This window comes from Ovis aries, chromosome 4, assembly GCF_016772045.2.
Source record: "Ovis aries strain OAR_USU_Benz2616 breed Rambouillet chromosome 4, ARS-UI_Ramb_v3.0, whole genome shotgun sequence".
NCBI classification, from domain to species: Eukaryota; Metazoa; Chordata; class Mammalia; order Artiodactyla; family Bovidae; genus Ovis; species Ovis aries.
In genome coordinates this window covers 77,834,849-77,861,174 of record NC_056057.1, presented here as the reverse complement: position 1 = coordinate 77,861,174, position 26,326 = coordinate 77,834,849, and the positions used below count along the sequence as shown (strand labels likewise).

At 45.2% G+C, this 26,326-nt stretch overlaps 1 protein-coding gene across 2 annotated transcripts in view; it reads left to right on the top strand.

Moving 5' to 3' along the window:
* ADCY1 (adenylate cyclase 1) overlaps positions 1-26,326 on the top strand; it is a 108,046-nt gene that overhangs the window by 71,775 nt on the left and 9,945 nt on the right. The window contains exons 15-19 of one of the 2 annotated variants that reach the window (XM_027968689.3): positions 13,111-13,227; positions 14,026-14,172; positions 14,791-14,889; positions 22,798-22,912; positions 24,752-24,876. In XM_027968689.3, the coding sequence (XP_027824490.2) occupies positions 13,111-13,227; positions 14,026-14,172; positions 14,791-14,889; positions 22,798-22,912; positions 24,752-24,876 (603 nt within the window). Of the gene's footprint in view, positions 1-13,110; positions 13,228-14,025; positions 14,173-14,771; positions 14,890-22,797; positions 22,913-24,751; positions 24,877-26,326 lie in introns of those variants that run through there. The other variant, XM_042248694.2, reaches the window with a different exon arrangement.

Below are 26,326 nucleotides of genomic sequence, written 5' to 3'. Positions count from 1 at the left end.
CACCAAGTGCCACTTCAGTTCAGTTCAGTTCAGTCGCTCAGTTGTGTCCGACTCTTTGCGACCCCATGAACCGCAGCGCACCAGGCCTTCCTGTCCATCAGCACTTGCTGTGAGAGAATAGGAGCGCTGGCATTTGAGGGTGGTGAAGATGGACACCCAGCTCAGGCCAAGAGTGGAGTTGCCCCTTCTCTGCCTTTTCCTTTTATTCAGAAGGATTGGATGATGCCCACCCCCTTGGCTGGAGTGAAGGACATCTTCCCATGGTCCAGCCTCTCAGAGCTAATCTCTCCTATGTGTCCTTACACAGACACACCCAGAAATGATGCTCACCAGCCATCTGGGTGCTCTGTGGCCCATCAAGTTGACACATACAATTAGCCATTGCACTGAGGAATAATTACAGTTTCCTTGCCAATGGGCTTGGCTGGGGCCCTGGCACATAGTAGGTGCAGACACCCTGCTCCCGACATCTGACAGGCTGTAAGTTTCAGTGGACTCCCTCAGGACAGCCGCTGCTGAGTGTTCTCGCTACGGGAAGGAGGGGTAGGGGATAGAGGGGTAGGCTGCCTGTGATGGGGGCAGAAGGCAGTGACCACGCTGATGGAAACTACTGTCTACCCTTAAGTTAACGTGGAAAAGGTGAGATGCTGGGTAAGCAGGTTTCTGTGTGCACACTGGGGCAGGTTATGTCTTCAAGATCATGAGGAATTACCCCATTACTTGGGGCAAACAAAAGAAAGAAAATGTGTGTGTGTGTGTGTGTGTGCGCGCACGTATATTCTGTATGTATGTATATCTGTGCACACATAGACACACTAGGTGAAAAACGTGGCTCATTTATTCCTTTTTATGTAGCAGCTTTACTGAGTTGTAATTCACTTCCCACAAGAGTCACTCACTATACAAAGTGTACAGTTCAGTAGTTTTCAATATAGTCGCACGATTGTGCAGCTGTCACCACAGTCAATTTTAGTACAGTTTTGTGTCCCCCAAGGGACCCCTGTAAGCATCAGCAGTCACTCCCCGTTTCTAACCACCCCCAGCCCTGAGCCACCGTCTGCTTTCTGTCTCCCTGGATTAGCCTGCTTCTTCCACTCTTCAGCCTGTGTGTACTTTTAAGTCAGTGCCTGTTCTGGACAGACTAACTCCCTGTGTGTGGCCAGTGGGAGCCCTGAACCAGGCTTTGGAGGGAGAGACCCCCTAATTCTCTGATTCTAAGGGGCTGTGGCCCAGCCCTGTCTTCACTCCATACCTGGCTTCTGGATTCCAGGTGGGCAGGGAGCTGCTGAGATCTGAACCCCGCATTCTCTCTCCACGGGCAGAAATTCCAGGTGGGCTGTCTATACAGAATTGGCCGCAGTTCTTAGGCAGCGTGGCAGGGGTGGTGGTGGTGAGGGCATGCAAGTGGTGCACCCGATTCTGGCTCGTACTCCTCCTCGAGGGGCTCTGGCTACTGCCTTCGTGAGTGCCAAAGCCAGGCCACTGCTCCCAGGCATGCCTATGTGATACCCAGCCAGCCTTCCGGAAGTGCCTGGGCTTCTCTGGGCCTCTTGGATGCTGGAGAGTTGGTCGTGAGAGGGTGGGAGGGGCTGGTGTTGAGGAAGGGAGACAAGGTGTGTGACAGGAAGGGGACCTTCACAGAGACCTCATGGGGGCAGGGTGGTGGGGAGGCCATCCAGAACTCCGCCTTCTCTGTGGGCAGCCAGGGTGGCAAGGTCCCATCCCTGACTCTGGAAGGTGGCCTGGTGGTGGAGTGTGTTGGAGCAGGGGGCCTGGGGAGGGACCCTGGGGGAGACACCACCATTACAGGGGCCACCAGAAGGGCACTTTTGAAGTGGCTGGGTGGAGCCTGGGCAGGGTTGGCCATTGGAAAAGGGGCTAAGATGGAGGTGGGCACAGTCTCAGGCACATATCACTCAGTCTGGGCAGAGGGCAGAGGGCACATTTCTGACTGACAGTGTCAAGAGAGCCGATGGCACTGGACCATCTGAAAGGTGGGTCCCTAGACTGCACCAACCCTAGACTGGTGCAGTGACCAGGGCTGCACAGTAGAGTCCCCATCCCAGACCTTGGGGGCGAAGGAGTGGTTCCAGAACCAGGACAAGGCGGGCCCCCAGACAGGATTCACCACCTTCGTCCAAGGGACGTGGCCAGCCTGCAGCGACCACGCTGGGAGGGACCTCGTCACCCTCTGCTCCCTGCCTCCCAGCTCCTGCCTGATGCTTCCAGCAGCAGAGTCCAGCCAGAAACTGTGAGGGGGCCGGCAGGTAGAGTCCTCTGGGCTGGCCCTGGGTCAGCACAGATGTCAGGGGAAGAGAGCAGTGCACACCATTCCTGGAAAGGCCATCTGGCCACTGCAGCTTGCCAAAACCTTGCCAGGTAATGGAGGACAGCCTCTTTGTGGTAGACTGCGCTGCTGAACTTGGTCTTGTCCGGCTCTGGCTGGCTGTCCAGGCTGACCAGACTGGCTGGTCTCTGAGATGTGTCTACCCCGCCATCAGCTGGCCCCTCTGGTTTAAGGTCTTTCAGTTAGGAATAGACACTCAGAGCTAGAGAATGGACTTAGGATGAGCTGGGAAGAGCTGGATCGGTCTGGGGGGTGTGTGAGATGGTTCCCACTCCTTGACTAGATGCTTGCTCTGGATCTCACTCTCAGTGGGATTGAGGCCCTTGCTGTTGGCTCTCCCAACTGGGGACTCCCTCCCCCAGGGCAAGCAGTTTCTTTCAAATGGGTTGGCAAGGGCCATTCTAGGCATTGCTGCTGCTAAGTTGCTTCAGTCGTGTCCAACTCTGTGCGACCCCCATAGAGGGCAGCCCACCAGGCTCCCCTGTCCCTGGGATTCTCCAGGCAAGAACACTGGAGTGGGTTGCCATTTCCTTCTCCAATGCATGAAAGTGAAAAGTGAAAAGTGAAAGTGAAGACGCTCAGTCGTGCCCAACTCTTAGTGACCCCATGGACTGCAGCCTACCAGGCTCCTCCGTCCATGGGATTTTCCAGGCAAGAGTACTGGTGTCCCTTTATTTTTTTAAGACTTTTTTTTTTTTTTCTTTTTGATGTGGACCATTTTTAAAGTCTTTACTGAATTTGTTACAGTATTGTTTCTGTTTTATGTTTTAGTATTTTGACTGCATAGCATATGGGATCTTATTTCCTGGACCAGGGTTTGAACATGCACCCCCTGTGTTAGAAGGGGAGGTCTACCACTGAACCTTCAAGAAAATCTCTGGTGTCCCTTTAAATGTTATTAAGTCCAGTGGTTGACCCTGTGTTGGGATTCTCCTTCAGCAATACCCCTTGTACACCCAGCCCCACCGTGAAATGAACTTTCCAGGCAGTTTAGTGCAAAAGAGAACCTTTGTGTCTTGGAGGGAAGGCTTGCCTGTACGGAACACATTGACGTATTTTTCTAAGGACATGTAACATGAAACGCCTCACTTTCCTGTAAACACAACAAAACAAAAACATTTCTAGACTTTGCCCGTTTGCCCTGTGGATATTTAAGTCTGTCATGCGCATATCAGAGTGCCTCAAACTATTGCAAAACTGGCAGACCAAAGGCTCATTGGTTAATTATTTATTGAGACCCAGTTGGTTCTATAAGCCTAAACAAACAGATGGGCTTTTCCTTCCTGATGACTTCTCAACCTCTTAATCTGTAACTATCAGAATGCCTTTGCTCCAGTGATTTTTTTTTTCCTTTGAACTCAATGGATAATCATGATGACAATTATAATAAAACAATTTCTCTGCAAGGAATACCTATTCTGAGGGTAATTTCCATTTGTGCAGCTGCTGTTCTCGGCACTCAGAGCAGGGGCTGGCTCAGACATGGAGCTTTTGATCATTGGGCCGAGCTGAGGCCAGCTGCACCTCCTCCTTCAGTCACTTCCCTTCCCAGGCCTCCTTTCTGCACATGTGGGACAGTGACCTGGTCCTTGGGATTATAGGAAGTTCATGCCACCCAGTTCATGACCCTTGTTTCACATCTGAAATGCCATGTGTGTTGTTCGTCCTGTTCTCTGTTCTTGGCCCCTGGTGTCACCACTGGGACTTGGGTTGAGAACACTCTTCACTGAGGACACTGCTTCTGGGTTTATCATGGCTGTGTTCCGAAACACAGTGCCAAGGAAATGCCCACAGAATCAAACACTGGTGCTGAACCTTGGGCTCTGAGTCCAGGAATGTCCCCCACCCAAGGGAAATCAGACCTGTCACGATGTTGGGAAGTGCAGACAGCCTGGGGTGGCCCTCTCTCTGCGCCTGGTGTCCTGCCTTGCTCCATCGGTAGCTGCTTATTGAGGACCTGATCTACACCAGGCCTTCCTTGTATGGGGACACTCATGTAGTGGAGCATAACCCTGCCCTGAATGCCCAGAGGCTGATAAAGGATTAAATGTGTCAGTCATAGATGATTCCAGAACAGTGATAGAAGTGCCATTGTATTGATAAAACAGCCCATAGGCTGACCCAGCCCTCAAGTCAGTGACATCAAGGAATTAGCCAGGGGGAGGTTCCATGGCTGTTGGATGGTGTTTTATAAATGTCAGTTAGATCAGGTTGCTGACAGCGTCCTTCAGGTCTTCTATGCCCTTACTGATTTTCTCTCTAGTCGTTCTGTCAAGTTTAGAGACAATGGTGTTGGAAATAGCCAGCTATACCTGTAGATAGAGATTCCAACACCATTCTCTCTAACTTCTTAAAGTTCTATCTGTTTTTGTTTTATGTAGTTTGATGATCTGTTTTTACATGCATAAATGTTTAGGATTATGTCCTCTTGATAGATTGAAACCTTTGTCCCTCTTATCAAAAAAGACCCTTTCATATATCTTCAGTTCAGTTCAGTCGCTCAGTCATGTCCGACTCTCTGTGGCCTCATGGACTGCAGCGCACCAGTCTTCCCTGTCCATCACCAGCTCCTGGAGCTTGCTCAAATTCATGTCCATTGAGTTGGTGATGCCATCCAACCATCTCATCCTCTGTTGTCCCCTTCTCCTGCCTTCAATCTTTCCCAGCTTCAGGGTCTTTTCTTTATAGTCAGTTGTTTGCATCAGGTGGCCAGAGTATTGGTGCTTCAGCTTCAGCATCAGTCCTTCCAGTGAATATTCATGTCTGATTTCCTTTAGGATTGACTGGTTTGATCTCCACAGTTCAAAATATTTTCAGGCTAAAACAAAAACTCTAAATAAATATTGAACCTTAAAAAAAAGAGACCTTTTCCTAAGTAATGTGCTTCACTCAGCAGTCTGTTTTGTCTGATATTAATATAGGTAATCCAGCTCTCTTGTTAAGTCTTTCTCCTCATTTTACTTATTGTATTGTAAAGGTTACTTATGTAACCTTATATAGTAATTTATATAATATATAATAATATATATTATATAATATATATAATATATAAATATATTATATATAATTATATTATATATTATAATTATATAAAAATATATAATTATATATTATATAATTAATATAATTTATTAATATATATTATATAATTAATATATATAATATATTACTATATAATTATATATGTCATATATTATATAATATAATAATACTATATTATATTACATATTATATAGTATATATTATATAATTATATATTAATCTATTAATTACATTATATAAACATTATATTTATAATTATTCATTTATAATATTATATATAATATTATATATTTATATATTATATAAATATTATATAATTATATATTAATTATATATAATTGATATATAATATATGTATATATAAATTATATAATTATATAATATATGATATATAATTATATAATTAATAAAATATATAATAATATATAATATATAATTTATATAATAAAGGTTACTTATGTAACCTTATTGTATTTTTTTTTTTTTGGTATAGCAGAGTTTTATTAAAGTATAAAAAGGGACAGAGAAAGCTTCTGGCCTAGACATCAGAAGGGGGTCAGAGAGTGCCCTCCTGTTAGTCTTTACCAGATGTTTTATGTCTGTTAGAAAGCTATTAATCAGATAAGAGAGACACCTCAAGGCTGACGGAGTTTCACCAGTCTCCTCTCCCACAATATGCATTTTTGAGATAGGATGGCACGAGGTGTATCAACCCCCAGCCATAAAACAATTGATATGAAGACTTGTGTGTTGAGCCAAAAGTTAGTCTTAGGTGGAACCATTTCGAAGAAAGGCAAATTCCAAAGCAAATACATAGATTTTGCAAATACAAAGCAAGTACACAAATCTATTAATGTAGTTAAGAAAAACATTTCCATAAGAAAAATGCATTGATCAGCTTGAGGTTCAAGAAAAGTTAAGTTCAGGTGGAACTGGGTGTCATCATGGCAACACAGAATTTTAAAAGAAAAAAGTCTGACGCTTGAAGTTTATTTCCTCCTGCTGCTTAAGGGAGAGATTAAAAAATATCTGACACTTGCAGCCTATTTCCTCCGTTTGGAGACCCCTGGCTTTCCTGCCTGTTACCCTCTCATCCCCCCCTTTTCTTTTAGGAGAATTATGTTGCCTAGGGAAAGGGGCATCATGTTCATTTCATAACTACTTCCTGCTGTTGAGGGTCGTGGTCCCTAAATTGTTGAGGCAACATATTCTCCTAACCCTCATATGTAGTCTCTCATCCATATGTAGTCTCCATCCCAAATAATAGTTGGAGGAGGCTGTGGCACTCATAGGAGCCTGGACAACCTATTATAACTTAAAACCTTTTAGATGGTTAGAAACAAACCCCATTTTACAGTTACAGATGTAAGGCAAAATAGTCATTAAACCAAGTTAAAACCAAATCAAAATTAAAAGTCACATTGTGTCTATAGTTAAGGTACAATATGTTCAGTTCAGTTCAGTTCAGTTGCTCAGTCGTGTCTGACTCTTTGCGACCCCATGAATTGCAGCACACCAGGCCTCCCTGTCCATCACCAACTCCCAGAGGTCACTCAGACTCATGTCCGTCTTAGGATTGTTAGATGTCATCAGATCAAGAAGAGGCATCACATATGGTTGTTGTTGGTGAAGGTATTCGCAGACTTGAAGAAAGTCCTTTCTTTGAAGTGGAGTAACCCACCATGGGAAGCCTTCAATTGATGATGAGGTTGAAAAGCTGAAAGCTGAGTCAAATAGTTCTAAGGCTTTAGGATCTATGACAATATCTGTATGCAAAAACAGTCTGTCATAGAGACAGTCCCTTCTTCTTAGGGGCAGTTTGAGCCCTCATTAAAGCTACAGGTAGGACTTTAAACCAATTGTCTTGTGTTTCTTGAGTTAGCTTACATGGGTGTCTTTTAATAATGTTGTTAGCCTTTTCAACTTATTCTGAAGATTGGGGTCTCCAGAAACAGTGTAAGTGGTATTCTATTCCTAGAACTTTTGACACCCCTTGAGTTACAGCAGCTTTAAAGACAGAGCCATTGTCACTCTGAACTTTATAGAGTTTAAGATCCCACTTACATCGTGAGAAGTCAGTGAGAAGATTTTGCCCATTCATTAACCTCGGGCTTTAGTGAATACTGCTTTTGATGTGAAAATAGGTGAGGGTCATTGAGCTCGACAATGACAGGAACAGCATTTTGTGCTCAACCCATAGTTTTTCCATCAGCCCACACTCTAGGATTTGCATTTATTAATGGGAGAGAAAGAGCAGGCTCCATATTTATAAAAACAGAGGCTTGGACCTTGTTCAATATATCCCTCCCCAGGAGTGAGGGAGACTCTGGCATGATAAGAAACTCGAGAAAATAGTACAGAGTCCCAGTTGCAGTTTGAAGGATGACTGAAATAATAACATTTGACTCGTCCTGACAGTCCCGTTATGGTAGTGGATCAGGAGGAAAGTGGGCCAGGGGCTTCAGTGAGCACAGAGAAGGTTCCCCAGTGTCCAAAAGAAAATTGGACTGATTGACCCTCCACAATTGTTAAAACCCGGGGTTCCTCAGGTATAATTAGGATGGGAGCTTGTGTGGGGACCCCTGGGCACCTTTGGTCCTGATTGTCCTGAGAGCCTGACCTCTGGGGCGTACACCTCGGAGGGCAGTCTCTTCTCCAGTATGGTCCTTTGCAGACTGGACATGGAGCTGGGGGTGGCTTAGATGCCTGATGGCAATCCCACTTGAGATACCCCTCCCTTTTCACCTGGGTCCCTCTGGGCACTTTTCCTCAGGCTGTTTCAGAGCAGGTCTAACAGCCACTGTTGGGGCTTCAGTCTATTGCCTGGTTCTTTTTTGCCTGCTATTTTCCTCCTTATGTTCTCGACCATAATATACTGCCTGAGCCAGCTACAACAGTTTTTCTAAAGATTGATCTGGTTCGAATGCCTGTTTTTGTAACTTACAGCAGATATCTGGAGCTTAATGAGAGAGAAATTTATCTTCTAAGACCATTTCTCCCTCTGTGCTTTTAGGATCAACATCAGTAAACTTGGGGAGAGCCTCCCATAATCTGTTTAGGAACTTAATAGGCGTTTATCAGGAATTTCCTTCTCTCCCTGTTCTATGTCAGTCAACTTAGCATAGTCTTAGGTTGTGCTCGCTTGAGTCCTTCAAGAATACATCAGGCAAAGCAGTTCTGTTATGGGAACTGCTTGGCTCCCAGTAGGAAGGAGGGCTATTTCATGATCCTTATTTTCCCTTGTCTCACGTTCAAGCCATTCATCTCCAAAAATAGTAGCTTCCCCCAAAACTCGAGTTCTCGAGTTTGGAGTTAGCCTGTCTGACCCAAGACATACATTACATCTCTCCAAGTAAGGTCACAAAGTTAGCCCTATAAAGGCTTCTGTGAACTTTTCTGGATCCTCTAGAAAGTCTGGACCACAGTTGGTATGGTTTGAATTTCTACTGAGACTGAGGAATCCCCTCCTGAAAGGGTGCCTTTGACTCTCAGCCTATTCAGTTGGGAGCCCCAGATATAGGGGCAAAGTAAGAGGACAGGAGGGAGCTGAAGGTTTCACACCCAAATCTGCACCCTTAGGACACAGGTCTGGCATGTCTTGCAGAGAGATAAAGAGCAACACATATGGTACTTCTACCCATTTCTCTTGTTTTCTATGGAACCTGTCTAGGTGTAAAATAGTATCATAATTAAGAGACCTTTCAACAGGCCAGCATTCCCTGTCTTCTAAAGGATACTGTGGCCATTCAATATCACAGAAGAAGATCAGGCATGTCTTTTTAAATTCTGGAGATCAAACTTGTCCCAGCTTTTAAAGAATACATGTTAAAGGAGTGGTTCTGGAACTGCTAGCTCCCATCTGTAAGCGAGAAAAAAGCGGCATCCACAGCTGTGGCTTTTTTCAACTGGAAGTGCCCTTCCCTGCTCTAGATGGGGGTGTAGACAGACTCTCCACCAAAGCTTTGCTTCCCTGGTCAGACTTAGTCTGTCCCTTACCAACGCAGGCATTTTACTCACTCCTCCTGGTTCTACCACCGAGGCCGGGTGGAGATGCAGCAGGGGGTGCATTCCAGATAGCATCCCAAGCTGATTTAGTTTCATACCACCAAGACCTTTGTTTGATTTGCCCTTTTCTCTGATGCCACCTGAGGTGGAGCAGAGTAGTTTTCCCAGAATGTTTCCCAAGCTAGGACTTCTAGGGGAAGGATGTGTCTATGCACATTGCTGTGTACAGGCCTGACTGCAGAAGGAGCAGTGAGTCATGAAGGGATGAGCAACAACCGCGATGTCCTTTCCGAGTGTCACCATGCCAGTATACGTGAGAGCAAAAGAGGTGGTGGACGGTTGGCTAGCAAGGAAAAAGTGATTTTTGTTCCCGAGCTATTAGGGCCAGTCCTTCCAGTTCATTCCCACAGATTCCACAAAAGGAATATCTAAGGGGTTGAGACAAAAGCCACCAGGAAGCCTCCTCTGGTCCACTAAGAGCTAGTGCTACCCAAGGAAGAAGCCCATTGCACTTCCAATTTGACCAGATCCTGCAACTCCTGATCTATGTCCTCAAAAACCTCGTGGTCACCAGCAGTGCTTCTGTCCACATAGAGAGGAGACACAGCCATGACAAAGACTGTCAGATCGCTTGCCCCTGAGGCCGGCAGCGAAGAGCGTGACCTCTAGCCTGAGAGACATTGCTGGAGCTAGAGCTCCGCCTCGCTCCCAAACATGCTCTTGTAACTTTTGGCTCCTAGCAAGGCTAGGCGCTTCTGTGACTACCAAGTTTGGGGTCTGAGTAAAACTACATAGTAACGGCATGAATCACAAGTCCACATAATCTATGATCCAACAGATTATGTTAGTAGTTCTGATTCCCCAAGAAATTATGAAATGGTCAAAGAGACCAGGAAAAGGTGACTGAGAAAGGAAAGTTCATCCACATGCTTTGCCCATCTCTGGCCGCTCCCTAGCAGGGACCTTGGGCGACTCTTGGCATGGGCAGGTTGGTATAAATCCTGGACAGGGCTCCCCTTTTTGGGGCTGCCTTTAGTCATTGTGAGTCACAGGGAAACTGCAGAGGAGGGCTCATCACTTGCTTCGTGCAGGGCGTGTCATTCATTCACACAAGCACACCATAGATTTAGTAAAGTAAAGCAGAAAACGTGCATACTGAGAAAGCAGAGACGCTAGAGCTCTGAGTGTTTTTACTTTGTCCTGAAGATCCCAGACAAGCCCCCAAGGTAGCTTATGGTGAACGATGTCAGATTGGTGATCGCCGAACAAGATTTAGCTTTGGGACCAGGGACCAGGCTTGATCACTCAAGAACTTCTGTATAGCAGAATTGTATTAAAGTGAGAAGAAAAGGCTTCTGACATAGACATCAGAAGGGGGACGGAGAGTGCCCCCTTATTGTATCTTTTTATTTAAAGTGGATTTCTTGTAAGCAACATACAATTGGATCTTGCCTTTTAATCTAATTCCTAAATCTCTGCCTTTTAATTGAGGTCTTCAGATAATTTACAATTAGTGTGATTATTGATGTGATTGTATTTTAATCTTCCATGTTGCTGTTTCCTATTTGTCCCACCTGCCCATCTATTTGTTTTCGTTTCCCTCTTTTTCTACCTATTTGGGTTAATTAAATATTTTTATTGTTCTACTTGATCTGTATTTTTATTAGCTCTAACTGTTTGTTGTGTTATTTTAATAGATACTTAGCATTGTCTGTCTTCAAGTGGTATTATACTATCTTACATATAAGAACTTAATAACAATATATACATCGATTTTTTCCATCCTAGGGATTTTGCATTGACATCATCATAGACTTTATTTGTACATATATTATAACCCCCCAAATATATTATTATTTCCATCATAAATATTAAAGTTTACTTTAAAGATAGATTATAATGAAAAAGAATGTTTTTTGTTTACCCACTTAGTTATGATTTCCGGTACTTTTCATTCTTTGTGCACTTCCAGGTTTCTATCCAGTGTTATCTTCCTTCTGCCTGAAGGGCATATGATTCTCTTAAGTCTGTTGGTGATGAATACTTTCAGCTTTTGTATGTTTGGAAAACTCTTCATTTTGCCTTCATGATTGAAAGATATTTTTGCTGGGTTTAGGATTATGGGTTTTTGATTTTTAAAATTTTCCATATGTTAAAGATACAGTTCCACTGTCTTTTGTCTGGCATTGCTTTTTACCATATTGCTATCATCTTTATCGATGTTCCTCTGACCCCATCTCCTCTCGTGTTTCAGCCTCTTGACAGTGGGGTGGGGGCTTCTCTGTCCACCATGTGGTCTGACAAGCCTGGTCCACTCTGAATCTCCCCTCTGCAGTGTAGCTGCTCTCTGTGGAGACAAGCACCAGCACTGATCCTCTGCTTAGCTGATGATTGTCCGTGCAGACGTCTCACAAAGGGCCTTTTCCTCAAGTGAGCCTAGTCCCAGAGTTAGAGATTAAGTTCTCACTTTGTGTGCTTTGGAAAGGTCCTTTCCCTCTCTGTGCTTCTCCAAGAGTAGGTGGTTCTCAGAGCCTGGGTGCCCCAAAGAGGGGCCTGTACACCCCGGAAGGCAAGTGACACAGCACAGGAGGGTTTTGGAAGAGGACATCATGCTGGTTAGTTTATGTACCAGCTTGGCTGGGTCATGAGGTGTCCAGTTATTTGCCCATACATTATTCTGGGTTGGTCTGGGAGGGTATTTCTAGATGAGATTAGCATTTGAATCTGGACTCAGTAGAACAGATTCTCCTTCCTAATGTGGGTGAGCTTCATCCGTCCATTGAAGGAGGCCTGAATAGAACAGAAAGGTGGAGGAAGAGAGAAATGGGGGCCCTGTTTCCTGGCTGCACCACCTGGGACATCTCCACCCTCAGCGCTCCTGGGTCTCAGACCTCCAGGAGTAACAGCACCAGATCTCCTGGGCCTCCAGTTTGCAGATGGCAGATGGTGGGGCTTCTCAGCCTGGAAATGGGGACTGAGCCCCTCACTGGCCTTTGAAAGTTCCAGCTGATCTGGGTGATGACTAGTGCAGAATTTCATGGATCCTTTGGGCCCCTAATGTTGAGTTAGTTCCTCTGCTTGGTGGGGCCATGGAGATGAACCTGGTATAGACCATCGGTGCACTTGGTGTATAGTTTGGGTGATTACAGAGAAGAATGTGTTAAAGGTATAGATTCAGAACTCTTGTTAAAGATGGTAAGGCAGACATGATTCAGGATCACTGTGTTAGGTGTAGGAACCACTGCAGTGGGGGAGAGAGATGAAGCTCCGCCCTAAATATAGCATGAACAAGAGGGGGTTTATAGTCAAGGAGCAGGATGGGGGTGGTGGAAGGAAAATTATTAAGAGGAGACATCTGGGATGAGGGATGTTCTGGCTGAACTGACCTAACAGGATTCAGGCTGAGGGTAGGTCACGGAGATCTAACATCACCTGGGGAGGGTTGGAGATGAGGACCATGGTCAAATATCTGGGGTGATCAGATGTCAAGGATGGGGTATCTGGTTAAACTGACTTAGCAGGGTTCTTGCTAAAACTAGACACATGAACACCCCAGAGTCAAAACCCTGTTGGAAGAGGGTTCAGAGTCTGATCCAGGTGAGAACTTGTCACACGGCGGGGTGTCAAGTAAGGGAGTGTCATATGGTGGGCTGTCACGTGAGGGAAGAAAGCATGAATGGGTGGCTGGGTGACTTAATGGAGGACCCCCTTCCCAGGCAGAGGAGGAGCGGGATGACATGGAGAAAGTGAAGCTGGATAACAAGAGGATTCTCTTCAACCTCCTGCCAGCCCACGTTGCGCAGCACTTCCTAATGTCCAACCCTCGCAACATGGTGAGCCTAGGGCCTGCGTGCACTGAGGTGCAGTGGCCCCTCTGCCCACCCTCAAGGGCAGGGCCAGACCCAAGACTCCTGGGACGTGGGGTTGACAGGTGATCAGAATTGGCATGTCCTCCCCTTTGATCCTGGGAGAGAGCATAGCATCCACTGTCCCCACAAGAAAGGCAGGATACTGCAGTAAGTCACACATGAGGTTGCAAAATGCTGCCTCAAGGCCTGGGTGGCCCCCTCCTGGCTGAGTCTGGGCAGCAGGTGCCTTCGGAACCACACCCCACCTGCTTGGCTGTTCACTCCCTTCTCTGTGCTCAGCGCTGTCTGGGTTGGTCTGAACATTCAAATGGCCACAACCTGCTGCAGTAAAACTCTGAAAGCACCTGGACAGCACAGAGCAGGGCTTACAAAAGCTGACTCAAGGATAAAGAGGCTCAGGCTAGGTTTTTAAGTCCTAAAGGCACAAGCCCCCAGGCTCAGCTTGACCAGCTTTGACCTGGAATAGATCTGGGGCTCATCTTTTCATCTTGCTGGGTCCAGGGCCAGTAGTTTTCCCAAAACAGTGTGTCCTTCCTAGGTGCCTCTGCCTCTATTTGAGGGGGCTCTGCACCCACCTATGAGCTGAATGACCCCCCATCATCCTAGATCCTCTGAGCCCCTTCCTGATGTGGCATGGGAGTCCCAGCACATCCTGGCAACCACATCTCAGGACCTGGTCTGCAGGGCCTGCCCCCAGTACTAGCCCTGAATGCTGCTCTGGCTGCCCACTCGCTGCCTGACCCAACCTTTGACACCCCCCAGGACCTGTATTACCAGTCGTACTCGCAGGTGGGGGTCATGTTTGCATCCATCCCCAACTTCAATGACTTCTACATTGAGCTGGATGGCAACAACATGGGGGTGGAGTGTCTGCGCCTTCTGAACGAGATCATCGCCGACTTTGATGAGGTAAGGGCCGCCCTGCAGTCTTGACACCCTGGGGCCTGGGAGTCCTGGGGTGCCCCCTCCTACAGAGTCCTGAATTGTGTCCACTGATGTAGTGTGTGCTCTGCGGATGGCATGGGGCCAGGGGCATCACATGTATTTTGTCTCCTTGGGAATCGCAGCCGATCGTGACATTTGAGGAAGAAACTTTGCCTTAAGATGGGGAGGGTGAGTGGTGGTACCTGTGCTCTTCCTTGTGAATGCCAAGCTCAGGTGGGCAGCCTCACCTGCAGGATGGGGGGGCAGGTATCTCTGCACTGTCCACAGCGGGCCTCCGGTCTGTGCCTGCTTCCCTCCCTGGGGCCTGTCCTCCTCCTGGGTGGTCGTGAGGTCAGCTGCTGGAGGATGGGGGTGTGTTCTGCACGGTTCTTCCTTGATGCCTCTTTTAAATGCCTTTGTTAGAGCCCCTGAGGCCTGCATTTCTCAGTTCAATCCCAGAACTTGTCTTGTGACCGTATGAAGAAGACACATTGCTTTCCAGAATGCACCTATCTGCTCTGTGCTTGCTTCCGGCGGCTGTACACTGCTGTGACTTGTCTAAAATGTTATGTAACATTTAACAGTTTTGTGTTTCAAACAAAGCTCATGGACAAAGACTTTTACAAAGACCTAGAGAAGATCAAGACCATCGGGAGCACGTACATGGCTGCTGTGGGGCTGGCGCCCACTGCTGGGACCAAGGTGAGTGTGGACTGACAGGTGTGCCCTGTTCAGGGACTAGGTTCTGGCTCTGTCCCCAGCTGCCCAGGTTTCCATGGGCAGGCTCCCTGCTGTGGGCCTCTGCATTGGATTAGGGAGCAGCTTGAAGGCTGTCTTGTCAGTGGCCAGTTCTCTGTAGTCACAGCCTTCTGTGAAAAAGCAATGCAGAATGCTGAACACAGGAACTTCCTCCAGCCCTGCCTCCTCACCCCTCCCCACACCCCCACTACTATCCCAGCAACTGGCACTACTGAGTGTTCGTCTCCCCAGACTGCCCCTATAAAAAGACAGAAAAAAGAGAGGAAGATGTAAAAAGAAGAAAAAGCCATGGATAGAAAGCAGTTATACAAATGGTAGATGCTAACTGAATCAGCAGTCACCTTTAATGTGAGAGGTTTAATACATCAATTAAAAGGCAGAAACTGACAGAGTCGCTAAAATTCAAGACCCAACTAGGTTTTCTGCAAGAAGTACACTTTAAATATAAAGCCACAGATACACTGAAAATGAAAGAGATGCTAGCCCTGTTAAAATTTCAAGTAACTATCTTAATTTTAGACAAAGCAAATTTCAGATCAGGGAAAATTATCAAGGATGAAGAGGTACATTACAGAATGATAAAGAAGGTAATTCTCCAAGCATACATAGAAATCTTTGATATTTATGTACTTAACAACAGGAGGCAAAAACTGATAGAACTGCAAGGAGAAGTAGATGAATTCATTATTATAGTTGGAGACTTCAGTACCATGCTGTTGGTAATTGGTAGATCCAGTTGGCTGGAAATCTGTAAAGAGAACTGAACTGAACAACATCATCAATCACCTGGATGTAATTGACATCTATAGACTACTTTATTGAAAAACAGCAGAATATACTTATTTTAAAGCTCACATGGGACATTTACCAAGATAGATCACATTCTAGGCCATAAAACAAGCTTAAAAATTTAAAAGAATTGAAATAATATAAACTATATTCTCAGACTAGAATGTGATTAAAATAGAAATCTACTGTTGTTGTTTAGTTGCTAAGTCTTGTCTGACTCTTTTGCTACCCCATGGACTGTAGCCTGCCAGGCTCGTCTCTCCTTGGGATTTCCCAGGCAAGAATACTAGAGTGTGTTGCCATTTCCTTCTTCAGGGGATCTTCCCAACGCACGTGTTGAACCCTCATCTCTTGTGTCTCCTAGATTGGCAGGCGGATTCTTTACCACTGAGATACCAAGGAAACCTTTGCTAGGAGAATCAATTACCAGGAAATAATTGGAAAATTCCAAAATATTTGGAGATGAAACAGTATACTTGTAAATGATACGAAGGACACATGAGAAATCTCAAGAGAAGTTTAAAATATTTTGAACTAAATAAAAATGAAAATCAGTTCAATTCAGTCGCTCAGTCGTGTCCTACTCTTTATGACGCCATGGACTGCAGCATGCCAGGCCTCCCTGTCCATCACCGACTCCCAGGGTTTACCCGAACTCATGTCCATTGAGTCGGTGATGCCATCCAATCATCTCATCTTCTGTCGTCCCCTTCTCCTTCTGTGAAAGTGCTGCACTCAGTTCAGTTCAATTCAGTCTCTCAGTCATGTCTGACTCTTTGCAACACCATGAACCACAGCACGCCAGGCCTCCCTGTCCATCACCAACTCCCAGAGTCCACCCGAACCCATGTCCATTGAGTTGGTGATGCCATCCAACTATCTCATCTTCTGTCATCCCCTTCTCCTTCTGCCCTCAATCTTTCCCAGCATCAGGGTCTTTCAAATGAGTCAACTCTTCACATCAGGTGGCCAAAGTATTGGAGTTTCAGCTTCAATATCAGTCATTCCAGTGAACACTCAGGACTGATCTCCTTTAGGATGGACTGGTTGGATCTCCTTGCAGTCCAAGGGACTCTCAAGAGTCTTCTCCAACACCACAGTTCAAAAGCATCAATTCTTTGGTGCTCAGCTTTCTTATAGTCCAACTCTCACATCCATACATGACTACTGGAAAAACCATAGCCTTGACTAGACGGACCTTTGTTGACAAAGTGATGTCTCTGCTTTTTAATATGCTGTCTAGGTTGGTCATAACTTTCCTTCCGAGGAGTGTCTCTTAATTTCATGGCTGCAGTCACCATCAGCAGTGATTTTGGAGCCCCTGAAATAAAGTCAGCCACTGTTTCCACTGTTTCCCCATCTATTTTCCATGAAGTGATGGGACTGGATGCCATGATCTTATTTTTCTGAATGTTGAGCTTTAACCCAACTTTTTCACTCTCCTTTTTTACTTTCATCAAGAGGCTCTTTAGTTCTTCACTTTCTGCCATAAGGGTGGTGTCATCTGCATATCAGAGGTTATTGATATTTCTCCTGGCAATCTTGATTCCAGCTTGTGCTTCTTCCAGCCCAGCATTTCTCATAATGTACTCTGCATGTAAGTTAAATAAGTAGGGTGACAATATACAGCCTTGACGTACTCCTTTTCCTATTTGGAACCAGTCTGTTGTTCCATGTCCTATTCTAACTGTTGCTTCCTGACCTGCATACAGATTTCTCAAGAGGCAGGTCAGGTGGTCTGATATTCCCATCTCCATCAGAATTTTCCACAGTTTCTTCTGATCCACACAGTCAAAGACTTTGGCATACTCAATACAGCAGAAATAGATGTATTTCTGGAACTCTCTTGCTTTTTCAATGATCCAGTTGATGTTGGCAATTTGATCTCTGGTTCCTCTGCTTTTTCTAAAACCAGCATGAACATCTGGAAGCTCACAGTTCATGTATTGCTGAAGCCTGGCTTGGAGAATTTTGAGCATTACTTTACTAGTGTGTGAGATGAGTTCGATTGTGCAGTAGTTTGAGCATTCTTTGGCATTGCCTTTCTTTTGGATTGGAATGAAAACTGACCTTTTCCATTCCTGTGGCCACTGCTGAGTTTTCCAAATTTGCTGGCATATTGAGTGCAGCACTTTCACAGCATCGTCTGTTAGGATTGAAATAGCTCCACTGGAATTCCATCACCTCCATTAGCTTTGTTCATAGTGATTCTTCCTAAGGCCCACTTGCCTTCACATTCCAGGATGTCTGGCTCTAGGTGAGTGATCACACTGTTGTGATTATTTGGATCATGAAGATCTTTTTGTACAGTTCTTCTTTGTGTTCTTGCCACCTCTTCTTAATATCTTCTGCTTCTGTTAGATCCATACCATTTCTATCCTTTATTAAGCCCATCTTTGCATGAAATGTTCCCTTGGTAGCTCTAATTTTTTTGAAGAGATCTCTAGTCTTCGCCATTCTATTATTTTCCACTGTTTCTTTGGACTGATCCCTGAGGAAGGCTTTCTTATCTCTCCCTGCTATTCTTTGGAACTCTGCATTCAAATGGGTATATCTTTCCTTTTCTTCTTTGCTTTTGGCTTCTCTTCTTTTCACAGGTATTTGTAAAGCCTCCTTAGACAGCCATTTTGCTTTTTTGCATTCCTTTTTCTTGGGGATGGTCTTGATCCCTGTCCTCTGTACAGTATCATGAACCTCTATCTATAGTTCATCAGGGACTCTGTCTGTCAGATCTAGTCCCTTAAATCTATTTGTCACTTCCACTGTATAAACATAAGGTATTTGATTTAGGTCATACCTGAATGGTCTAGTGGTTTCCTCCACTTTCTTCAATTTAAGTCTGAATTTGGCAATAAGGAGTTCATGATCTGAGCCACAGTCAGCTCCTGGTCTTGTTTTTGCTGACTGTATAGAGCTTTTCCATCTTTGGCTGCAAAGAATATAATCAGTCTGATTTTGGTGTTGGCCATCTGGTGACGTCCATGTGTAGAGTCTTCTCTTGTGTTGTTGGAAGAGGGTGTTTGCTACGACCAGTGTGTTCTCTTGGCAAAACTCTATTTGCCTTTGCCCTGCTTCATTCTGTATTCTAAGGCCAAATTTCCCTGTTACTCCAGGTGTTTCTTGACTTCCTACTTGCACATTCCAGTCCGCTATAATGAAAAAGACATCTTTTTTGGGTGTTAGAATGAAGGGATGGAGCCAAAGCAAAAACAACACCCAGTTGTGGATGTGACTGGTGACAGAAGCAAGGTCTGATGCTGTAAAGAGCAATATTGCATAGGAACCTGGAATGTTAGGTCCATGAATCAAGGCAAATTGGAAGTAGTCAAATAGGAGATGGCAAGAGTGAATGTTGACATTCTAGAAATCAGCGAACTTAAATGGACTGGAATGGGTGAATTTAACTCAGATGAACCATTATATCTACTACTATGGGCAGGAATCCCTTAGAATAAATGGAGTAGCCATCATAGTCAACAAAAGAGTTCAAAATGCCGTACTTGGATGCAGTCTCAAGAATGACAGAATGATCTCTGTTTGTTTCCAAGGCAAATCATTCAATATCACGGTAATCCAAGTCTATGCCCCAACCAGTAATAGTGAAGAAGCTGAAGTTAAACGGTTCTATGAAGACCTACAAGACCTTTTAGAACTAACAACCCCCTACTCCGAAAAAAAAAAAAAAAAAAAGAAAATATGACATCAAAATTTGTGGGATGCAGAAAAAGCAGTGCTTAGAGAGAAATTATGTCATTGAATTTATACGTTAGAAAAGAAGACTAATTCAAAATCAGAAAGCTTCCATCTTAGAAAAGTAAAAGTGAAAGTGAAGTCACTCAGTCATAAAGAAGGGCAATATAAACCTAAAGCAACAGAAGGAAAGAAATAATAAAAATCTGAGCACATATGAATGAAATCAAAGACAGAAAGTGAAGAAAATCAATGAAACCAAAAGTTGCCTTTTTGAAAAGATCAATAAATTTGATAATCTCTAGCCATGTTAACCAAGAAAAAGGGAAAAAACACAAATTACTAATATTAGAAATGAAAGCATGGCCAATTCCATTGAACCAATGGACATTTAAAAGATATAAAGTGTATTATGGACAACTCTCTGATACTACAGTGGAGGTCCTGGCCAGTCCAATAAAGAAATAAAAGTGAATAGATGATTTATGAATTGCAAAGTAAGAACAAACCTTCATTCTCAAATTGCTTGCTTATTTAAACTATACAGGGCTGAAATGTTTGTATATAAACTGATAGAATTTTTAAATAACTTTGCCAAACTTGCTGGATGTAAAACAACATAGAAATTTCTATTTTATCTCTGTATCTTAACTACAGACAATTAGAAAATCAAATATTTTAAAAGTTCCTATTTCTAACTAGTATAAAAATATAACTAAATGACCACAAAATTTGGTAATCTAGGTGAAATGGACCAATTATTTGAAAGACATAATCTGCTGAAACTTGCATAGGAAAACAGATAATCTAGACAGATCTGTATCTATTTTTAGAAAATTAATCAGTAATTAATAACTCTCCAAAGCAGAAAGCACTGGGCCCAGATGGATTTGCTGTTGAATTCTAGCAGGCATTTGAGGAAAGTTGGCTCATATCAGTTCCCTAAAATCATACCAGTTTCCTAAAATCTCTTTCATAATATAGAAATAGAGGATATACTTCTAACTCATTTTATTTTACCATAATATCAAAGCCAGATAAAGAATTACAAGAAAGGAAAATTATAGAACTGCATTTCTCATGAATTTAGATGCATAAATCCTTAACAAATATTTACCAGTTGAACCCAACAATATATGAAAAGAACTATATACCACAAACAGGTTGTTGGATTTATTCTAGATAAATGGTTTATTCTAGATGAATGGTTCAGCATTTCAAAACGAATTAGTAAAATGTACCATATCAACAGGATAAAGAAGAGAAATCATATGAACATATCAATAAATGCAGAAAAATTATTTGACAGCATCTAACACTCATTCCTGATTAAAAAAAAGAAAACAAAAAAACCTCCCAGCAAACTAGGAAGAGACAGAGCTTCCTTAACTTAAAGAATATCCACAAAAGCCCTGTAGCTTTGACATCATACTTAATGGTAAGAAGCAAATATCTTCCACTAAGATGAGGAACATGCCCCCTCTCACCACTCATAGTTGACATTTATACTGGAAGTCCTAGCTAATGCAATAAGACAAGAAAAGGAAATAAAAAGTGTATAGACAGAAAAGGAAGAGTAAAAGTATCTTTGTTCATAGATAACATGATTGTTTATGTAGAAAATAAAAAAGAATCAACAAAACGATAGTAAGCAATTATAGCAAAGTTGAAGGATACAAGGTTAGTGTACAAAAGTCAGTTGCTTACTTTTATATCAACAATGAACAAGGGGAATTTAAAATAACAAATACAATGCCATTTATATTAGCACCCCCAAATTATATATTAGGTAGAAATTATATATATATATATATATATATATATATATATATATATATATATATATAATATCTCTATGAGGAAAACTATAAAAGTCTGATTAAAGAGATTGAAGATCTAAATAAGCCAAAAACAACTCAGTGTTTCTGCATAGAAAGACTCAATATCATTAAGATGTCAGTTATTCTCACTTGATCTGTAGACAATGCAATCCTGATCAAAGTATAGCAGGTTATTTTGTAATATTGACCAACTGATCCTAAGTTTGCATGGAAACACAAAAGACTGAGGGTAGTCAACACAACATAGCAGAAGCAGGACAAAATTAGAGGACTGACACTATCAGACACCAAGATTTATGGAATTTCCCTGGTGGTCCAGTGGCTAACACTCCTGGCTCCCAGTGCAGGGGACCCAGGTTTGATCCCTGATCAGGGAGCTACATCTCACATGCTACAACTAAGATTTCGCAGGCTCCAACTAAAATAAAGATCTTGCATGATTCAACAAAGATCAAAGATTTCACATCCTGCAACTAAGACTCAGCACAGCCAGATAAATAAGTAATATTAAAAAACTTTCTATAGAGCTGCAATAATCAATACAGTATGGTTTTGGCAAAAGAGTAGTGAAATAAACCAGTGGAACAGAATAAAGAGCCCAGAAATAGATCCGCATAAATATAATCAACTGATCTTTGACAAATGGATCAAAGATAGTGTTCAACAAATGGTGCTAGAAAAAATTGGGTATCTAGCTATCTATATTATTTGTAAAATGAATCCAGGCACAGACCTTACATTCTTCACAAAAACGAACTCAAAATGTATCATAGGCCTATATGTAAAATGCAACACTATAAGACATCTAGAAGATAACATAGGAGAAAATCTAGGTAACCTTGGGTTTGGTGATGAATTTTTAGATGTGGTACAAAAAGCATGATCTGTGAAAGAAAACACTGTTAGGTTGGACTTGATTAAAATTTTAAAATTCTACTTGTGGAAAATATTATAATGAAAAGACAATCCATAGACTTGGAGAAAATCTTTGCAAACCACCTGATTTGTATCCAAGGAGATACAACACAATGAAAGAGAGTCTCAGTGTGAGGAAGGAGGGTTGGAATTGCTCTCTGCTGTGTGAATGCTGACCATCCTCTGTGCTCACCTTGCTTTGTTTACCGTGGGCCAGTGGCAGCATTGTCCGAGCAGTGGGACATTTGGTTTCCCACAACAGGGTCCCCTCCCATCCCACCAGCCCATTCCTGCAGAAGGGCTCTGTTTAGGTTCCAGTGGCCTCAGCCTCTGCTCTCAGGAGCTATAAGCCTAGAGCAATAATATTCTACCTCTGTTTCAGTCTCCTACCTGTAGAATGGGATGATAAACACACCCTAGGGCAGCTGTAGGGTGCCACTCAATCCCACCCAGCCAGCCTCCAGCCCCAGCCAGCTATTGACATGGGGATCAAGTCCCTGATCCCATGAGGGGTACAGGGTAGTCCCCTCACCCCTGCAGGTCACTGGCTGAGTGTCCCTGTCCTCCTTGCCCTTACACCCCTCAAATGTAATAACCTGTGTGTGCTCACGTCCAGGCTAAGAAGTGCATCTCCTCCCACCTCAGCACGCTGGCAGATTTTGCCATCGAGATGTTTGATGTCCTGGATGAGATCAACTACCAGTCTTATAACGACTTTGTGCTCCGTGTTGGTATGTGGCAGCAAGCTATTCCATCGCTTGGGCCAGCTCACCCTTTCTCTACTGCCCTGGAAGCCTGTGGCTTGAGCCTTTCCTCATGAGCAGGGGTCACTGGTCCAGACTCCCTTATCTCACAGGAAGGAGGATGGTGCCACCCATAGGAGTGCAAGGGATGCAGGGACCACTGGGTATCCATGACTTAGAGCTTGGAAGAATCATTGTCCAGCTCACACAACACAGGAGAAATCTTGATTGTCCTAGAGACTCTCAGATACACCTCTGAGCCCACACTTACCTGAAGGAAGATGCCCTGCTTCCTGTCAGCAGGCCTGGGTATCTGATACGCTGTGCAGGAGCCCAGCGGTGTAGGCTCAGGCTGGGCCCTCGGTCCTCCTGGGTTCCTGTCCCTCACCTGTGAGTGAGGAGGAAGACCAGCTGGGATCTGAGCTCCTCTCTAGCTCTTACCAAACTATAGGATTTCTTTTTTTTTTTGGTCTTAAATTCCCCCCCCCCCCCCCCCCCCCCCCGCCCCGGGTAGATGGATTTAGCAGAAACAATTGTATTAGTTGAGGATATAGTTAAACTAGAGATTTCTTTTTCCCTCCCTCCCTCCCTTCCTTCCTGTCTGTCCCTCCCTCCCCTCTTTCTCCCCACCCTTACCTGTTAGTCTATGATACACTTAAACTGGACATTTATTTTTGTTTTACAATTCAAATGTTTAGTGACCTTAAAAACAGAACTTAGAGGTGGGTTTGAGTGGGTTTGAGAGGTGGTAGCCAGTGTTCACCAGAGCGGAGGCAGTTCTGATGAGCTTAAACACGATGGATGACCTAGCCCGGGTGCCCGGCCCGCGGGAAGTGCTGGAGGTGGGAGCAGGGCACCCTCTGTGCCTCACCTACAGGGTTCAGTTCTCCTCTGGGGCTGCGGGCTCAGATTCATAGATGAACGGATGTGACAGCAAACAGATCCAAGGGTCCATCAGGGAAATTCTGTTTCTTACTCTCCTACTGAGGACCCACAGGCCAACTGAACCTCCATGCCTGGGCGGCTGGTCAGACAGGGCTGGATCCTGGCTCAGTCTCACCCGCATGAATCAGGGCCTCCAGAGCGGTAGAGGGGGCCTCCCCAGGTTCCCCCAGCCATATGGAGGCAGCCCTTTTGGGGCTTCTGCCTGGGTCCCTGCATCCACCGAGCCTGAGCCTCCCGGCTCACTTTAGCCTGTTCTGCCCCCGCCACCTCCCGAAGACACCAGGCACCTACTGCCCAGCTTTAGGGAGCTGACTGGGTCAGTGTCTGAAACGTTATTAATATGCTTGGGTAAGCTCAGAAAAATTGATGCAGAGTCAAAAGGAGTGATGTGGTGTCAGCCCAGGCCTGGCTGCAGGGGAGATTTGGGGCACCTGGGCCTGTGTCACTGTCCAGGCCAGTTAGACCCTGACCACATAAAGAGAAGGGAGCCTCACTCTCTTTACAGCATCCTCAAATACTTGGTTCTGGGCACCACACCGGAAAGAACAGAGGGATACCATCTGGGGAAACAGGAGCTACTGCCCTTTCTGGAAGAGGGAGCCGGGTGTGGGAACACACCTGCAGACTGAAAGCTTAGCTTTCTTAGCAGCAGGACTCAGCATGGGGTCGCGCTTACAGGAAATGGGACTTCTTGGAGTGGGGACCGCTGGCTAATGGTGTGGTGTGCAAGTAGAGGTCAGGAGCTGCCCCTTGGCAATGCTGTAGGGTCCTTGCTTTGGGGAGGAGTGTTGCTTGGTCACCCCAGGAAGCCGTGACTTCATGAGGGGCAGCTCCTCCCCTCGGAAGCCTCTGCACTGACACCACACCGTGGCTGTTTTCCAGGCATCAACGTTGGCCCTGTGGTGGCTGGAGTGATCGGGGCTCGCAGGCCACAGTATGACATTTGGGGAAACACGGTCAATGTGGCCAGTCGGATGGACAGTACCGGCGTCCAGGGCAGGATCCAGGTCAGTTCACTCAGAAGTCCCCAGGGCCCAGGTGTCCATCCTGGCGGTGGGAGACTGAGGTGGGAGGGGCAAGGGTCATGTTGGGGTGGCCACCCAGTTCAGCAGCCTGCGTCCTCCTGTCCCTGTCTGCCTCTTCTGGGTGGGGACACTGAGCCATGCAGCTCAGTGTATCTGCGGCTTCGGCGGCGGGGGGCGGGGTGACCCCTCTGTGGTCAGGAGCAGAGCTGGGGTGATGGCAGGGGACAGTTAGTTGGGAGTAGTGACAGCTCCCTAGAAGAGAAGGGGCTTCCTTGCCTTTTGAAAGGTCGGTGCAGTGGGGCCACCTGACCTGCGAACCTGTGGGTGGCTCATGGGGGACGAGACCTTGGTGCCATGACGTCAGCTGGCACTGAAGATTTGAAAGACAGTGGCAGAGAATGTAGTGTTGGGTGAGCAGGGCCAAGCCCTCCTGCTGTGGTCGGGCCTCGAGTCGGCCTCTGAGCACTGCACACCCAGCAGTCACCACCTTGTAGCCAGTTAGCACTGGTCCTTTAGCTTTATCACAACTTCTCACTCGGTCCTCCACAGACCCATGCATTCACCCTAGGGCTCGAGAGAGACACTGGGGTGTGATCCTGCAGGCTGCAGTTCAGTGAGAAGGTTGCTGGCCTGGGGCTCTCCCGCATCATGCCCTTTCACTTCCTGGGGCCCTGACCCCATTCATTGGGCACTAACTCTCAGGCAGGTACCTATGACGATTCCCAGGTTCCACCTCAGCCATCTGCTTGGGGATCAAGCAGGTACTTCCCTGGAAATTCCTCTATGGGGGTCCAGCACTGTCTGTTAGACAGTGAGGTTGACGGGACTGCAGAGCAGGTGTCCCCCCATCCCTGATGCTGGCCAGGCCTCACAGAGAGCTCTAGGGAGAGTTCCTAGTCAGACTATTGGGAAATATAGGGATTCTCCTGAAGATGGTTAAAAGTCAGACTTCCTGGGGGATGCCCTCTCAGCCTCTTGGGGGACCTTGTGTCTCTGAGCCCTTGACCTGGACCCTCTCTGGGACCCACTACGTCAACATCATGCACAGCCCCGACTCACAGCCTGGAACTTCCTGGCTCGAATCTGAAGGTGGAGGGATGCAGAGGACAGGGGTAGCTGGAGCTCCCAGGCAACCTGGAAGGACACCCAAGCCCATCCCAACCTAAAACCTTCATTTTCAGCTTTACTGTGTGTAGTGGCGGATTACCTTTACCTCCAGCAATTCTTTGTGCAATGGTCTGGGAATTTTATTGCCTCCCATTCTTCATAAGGCAAGAAAGGAGGGAGCTCACCATAAGGATAAAATTCAGAGGGTTTTGTCAGTGTGTATATTTGGGCTCAAGCTGGACGTCAGGGTTCTCGGGAGTGCAGATCTTTTTGAATGGATGAATGGTGGGTTCAGTGTGAAAGGAAAGAGACTTTTATCACCGTT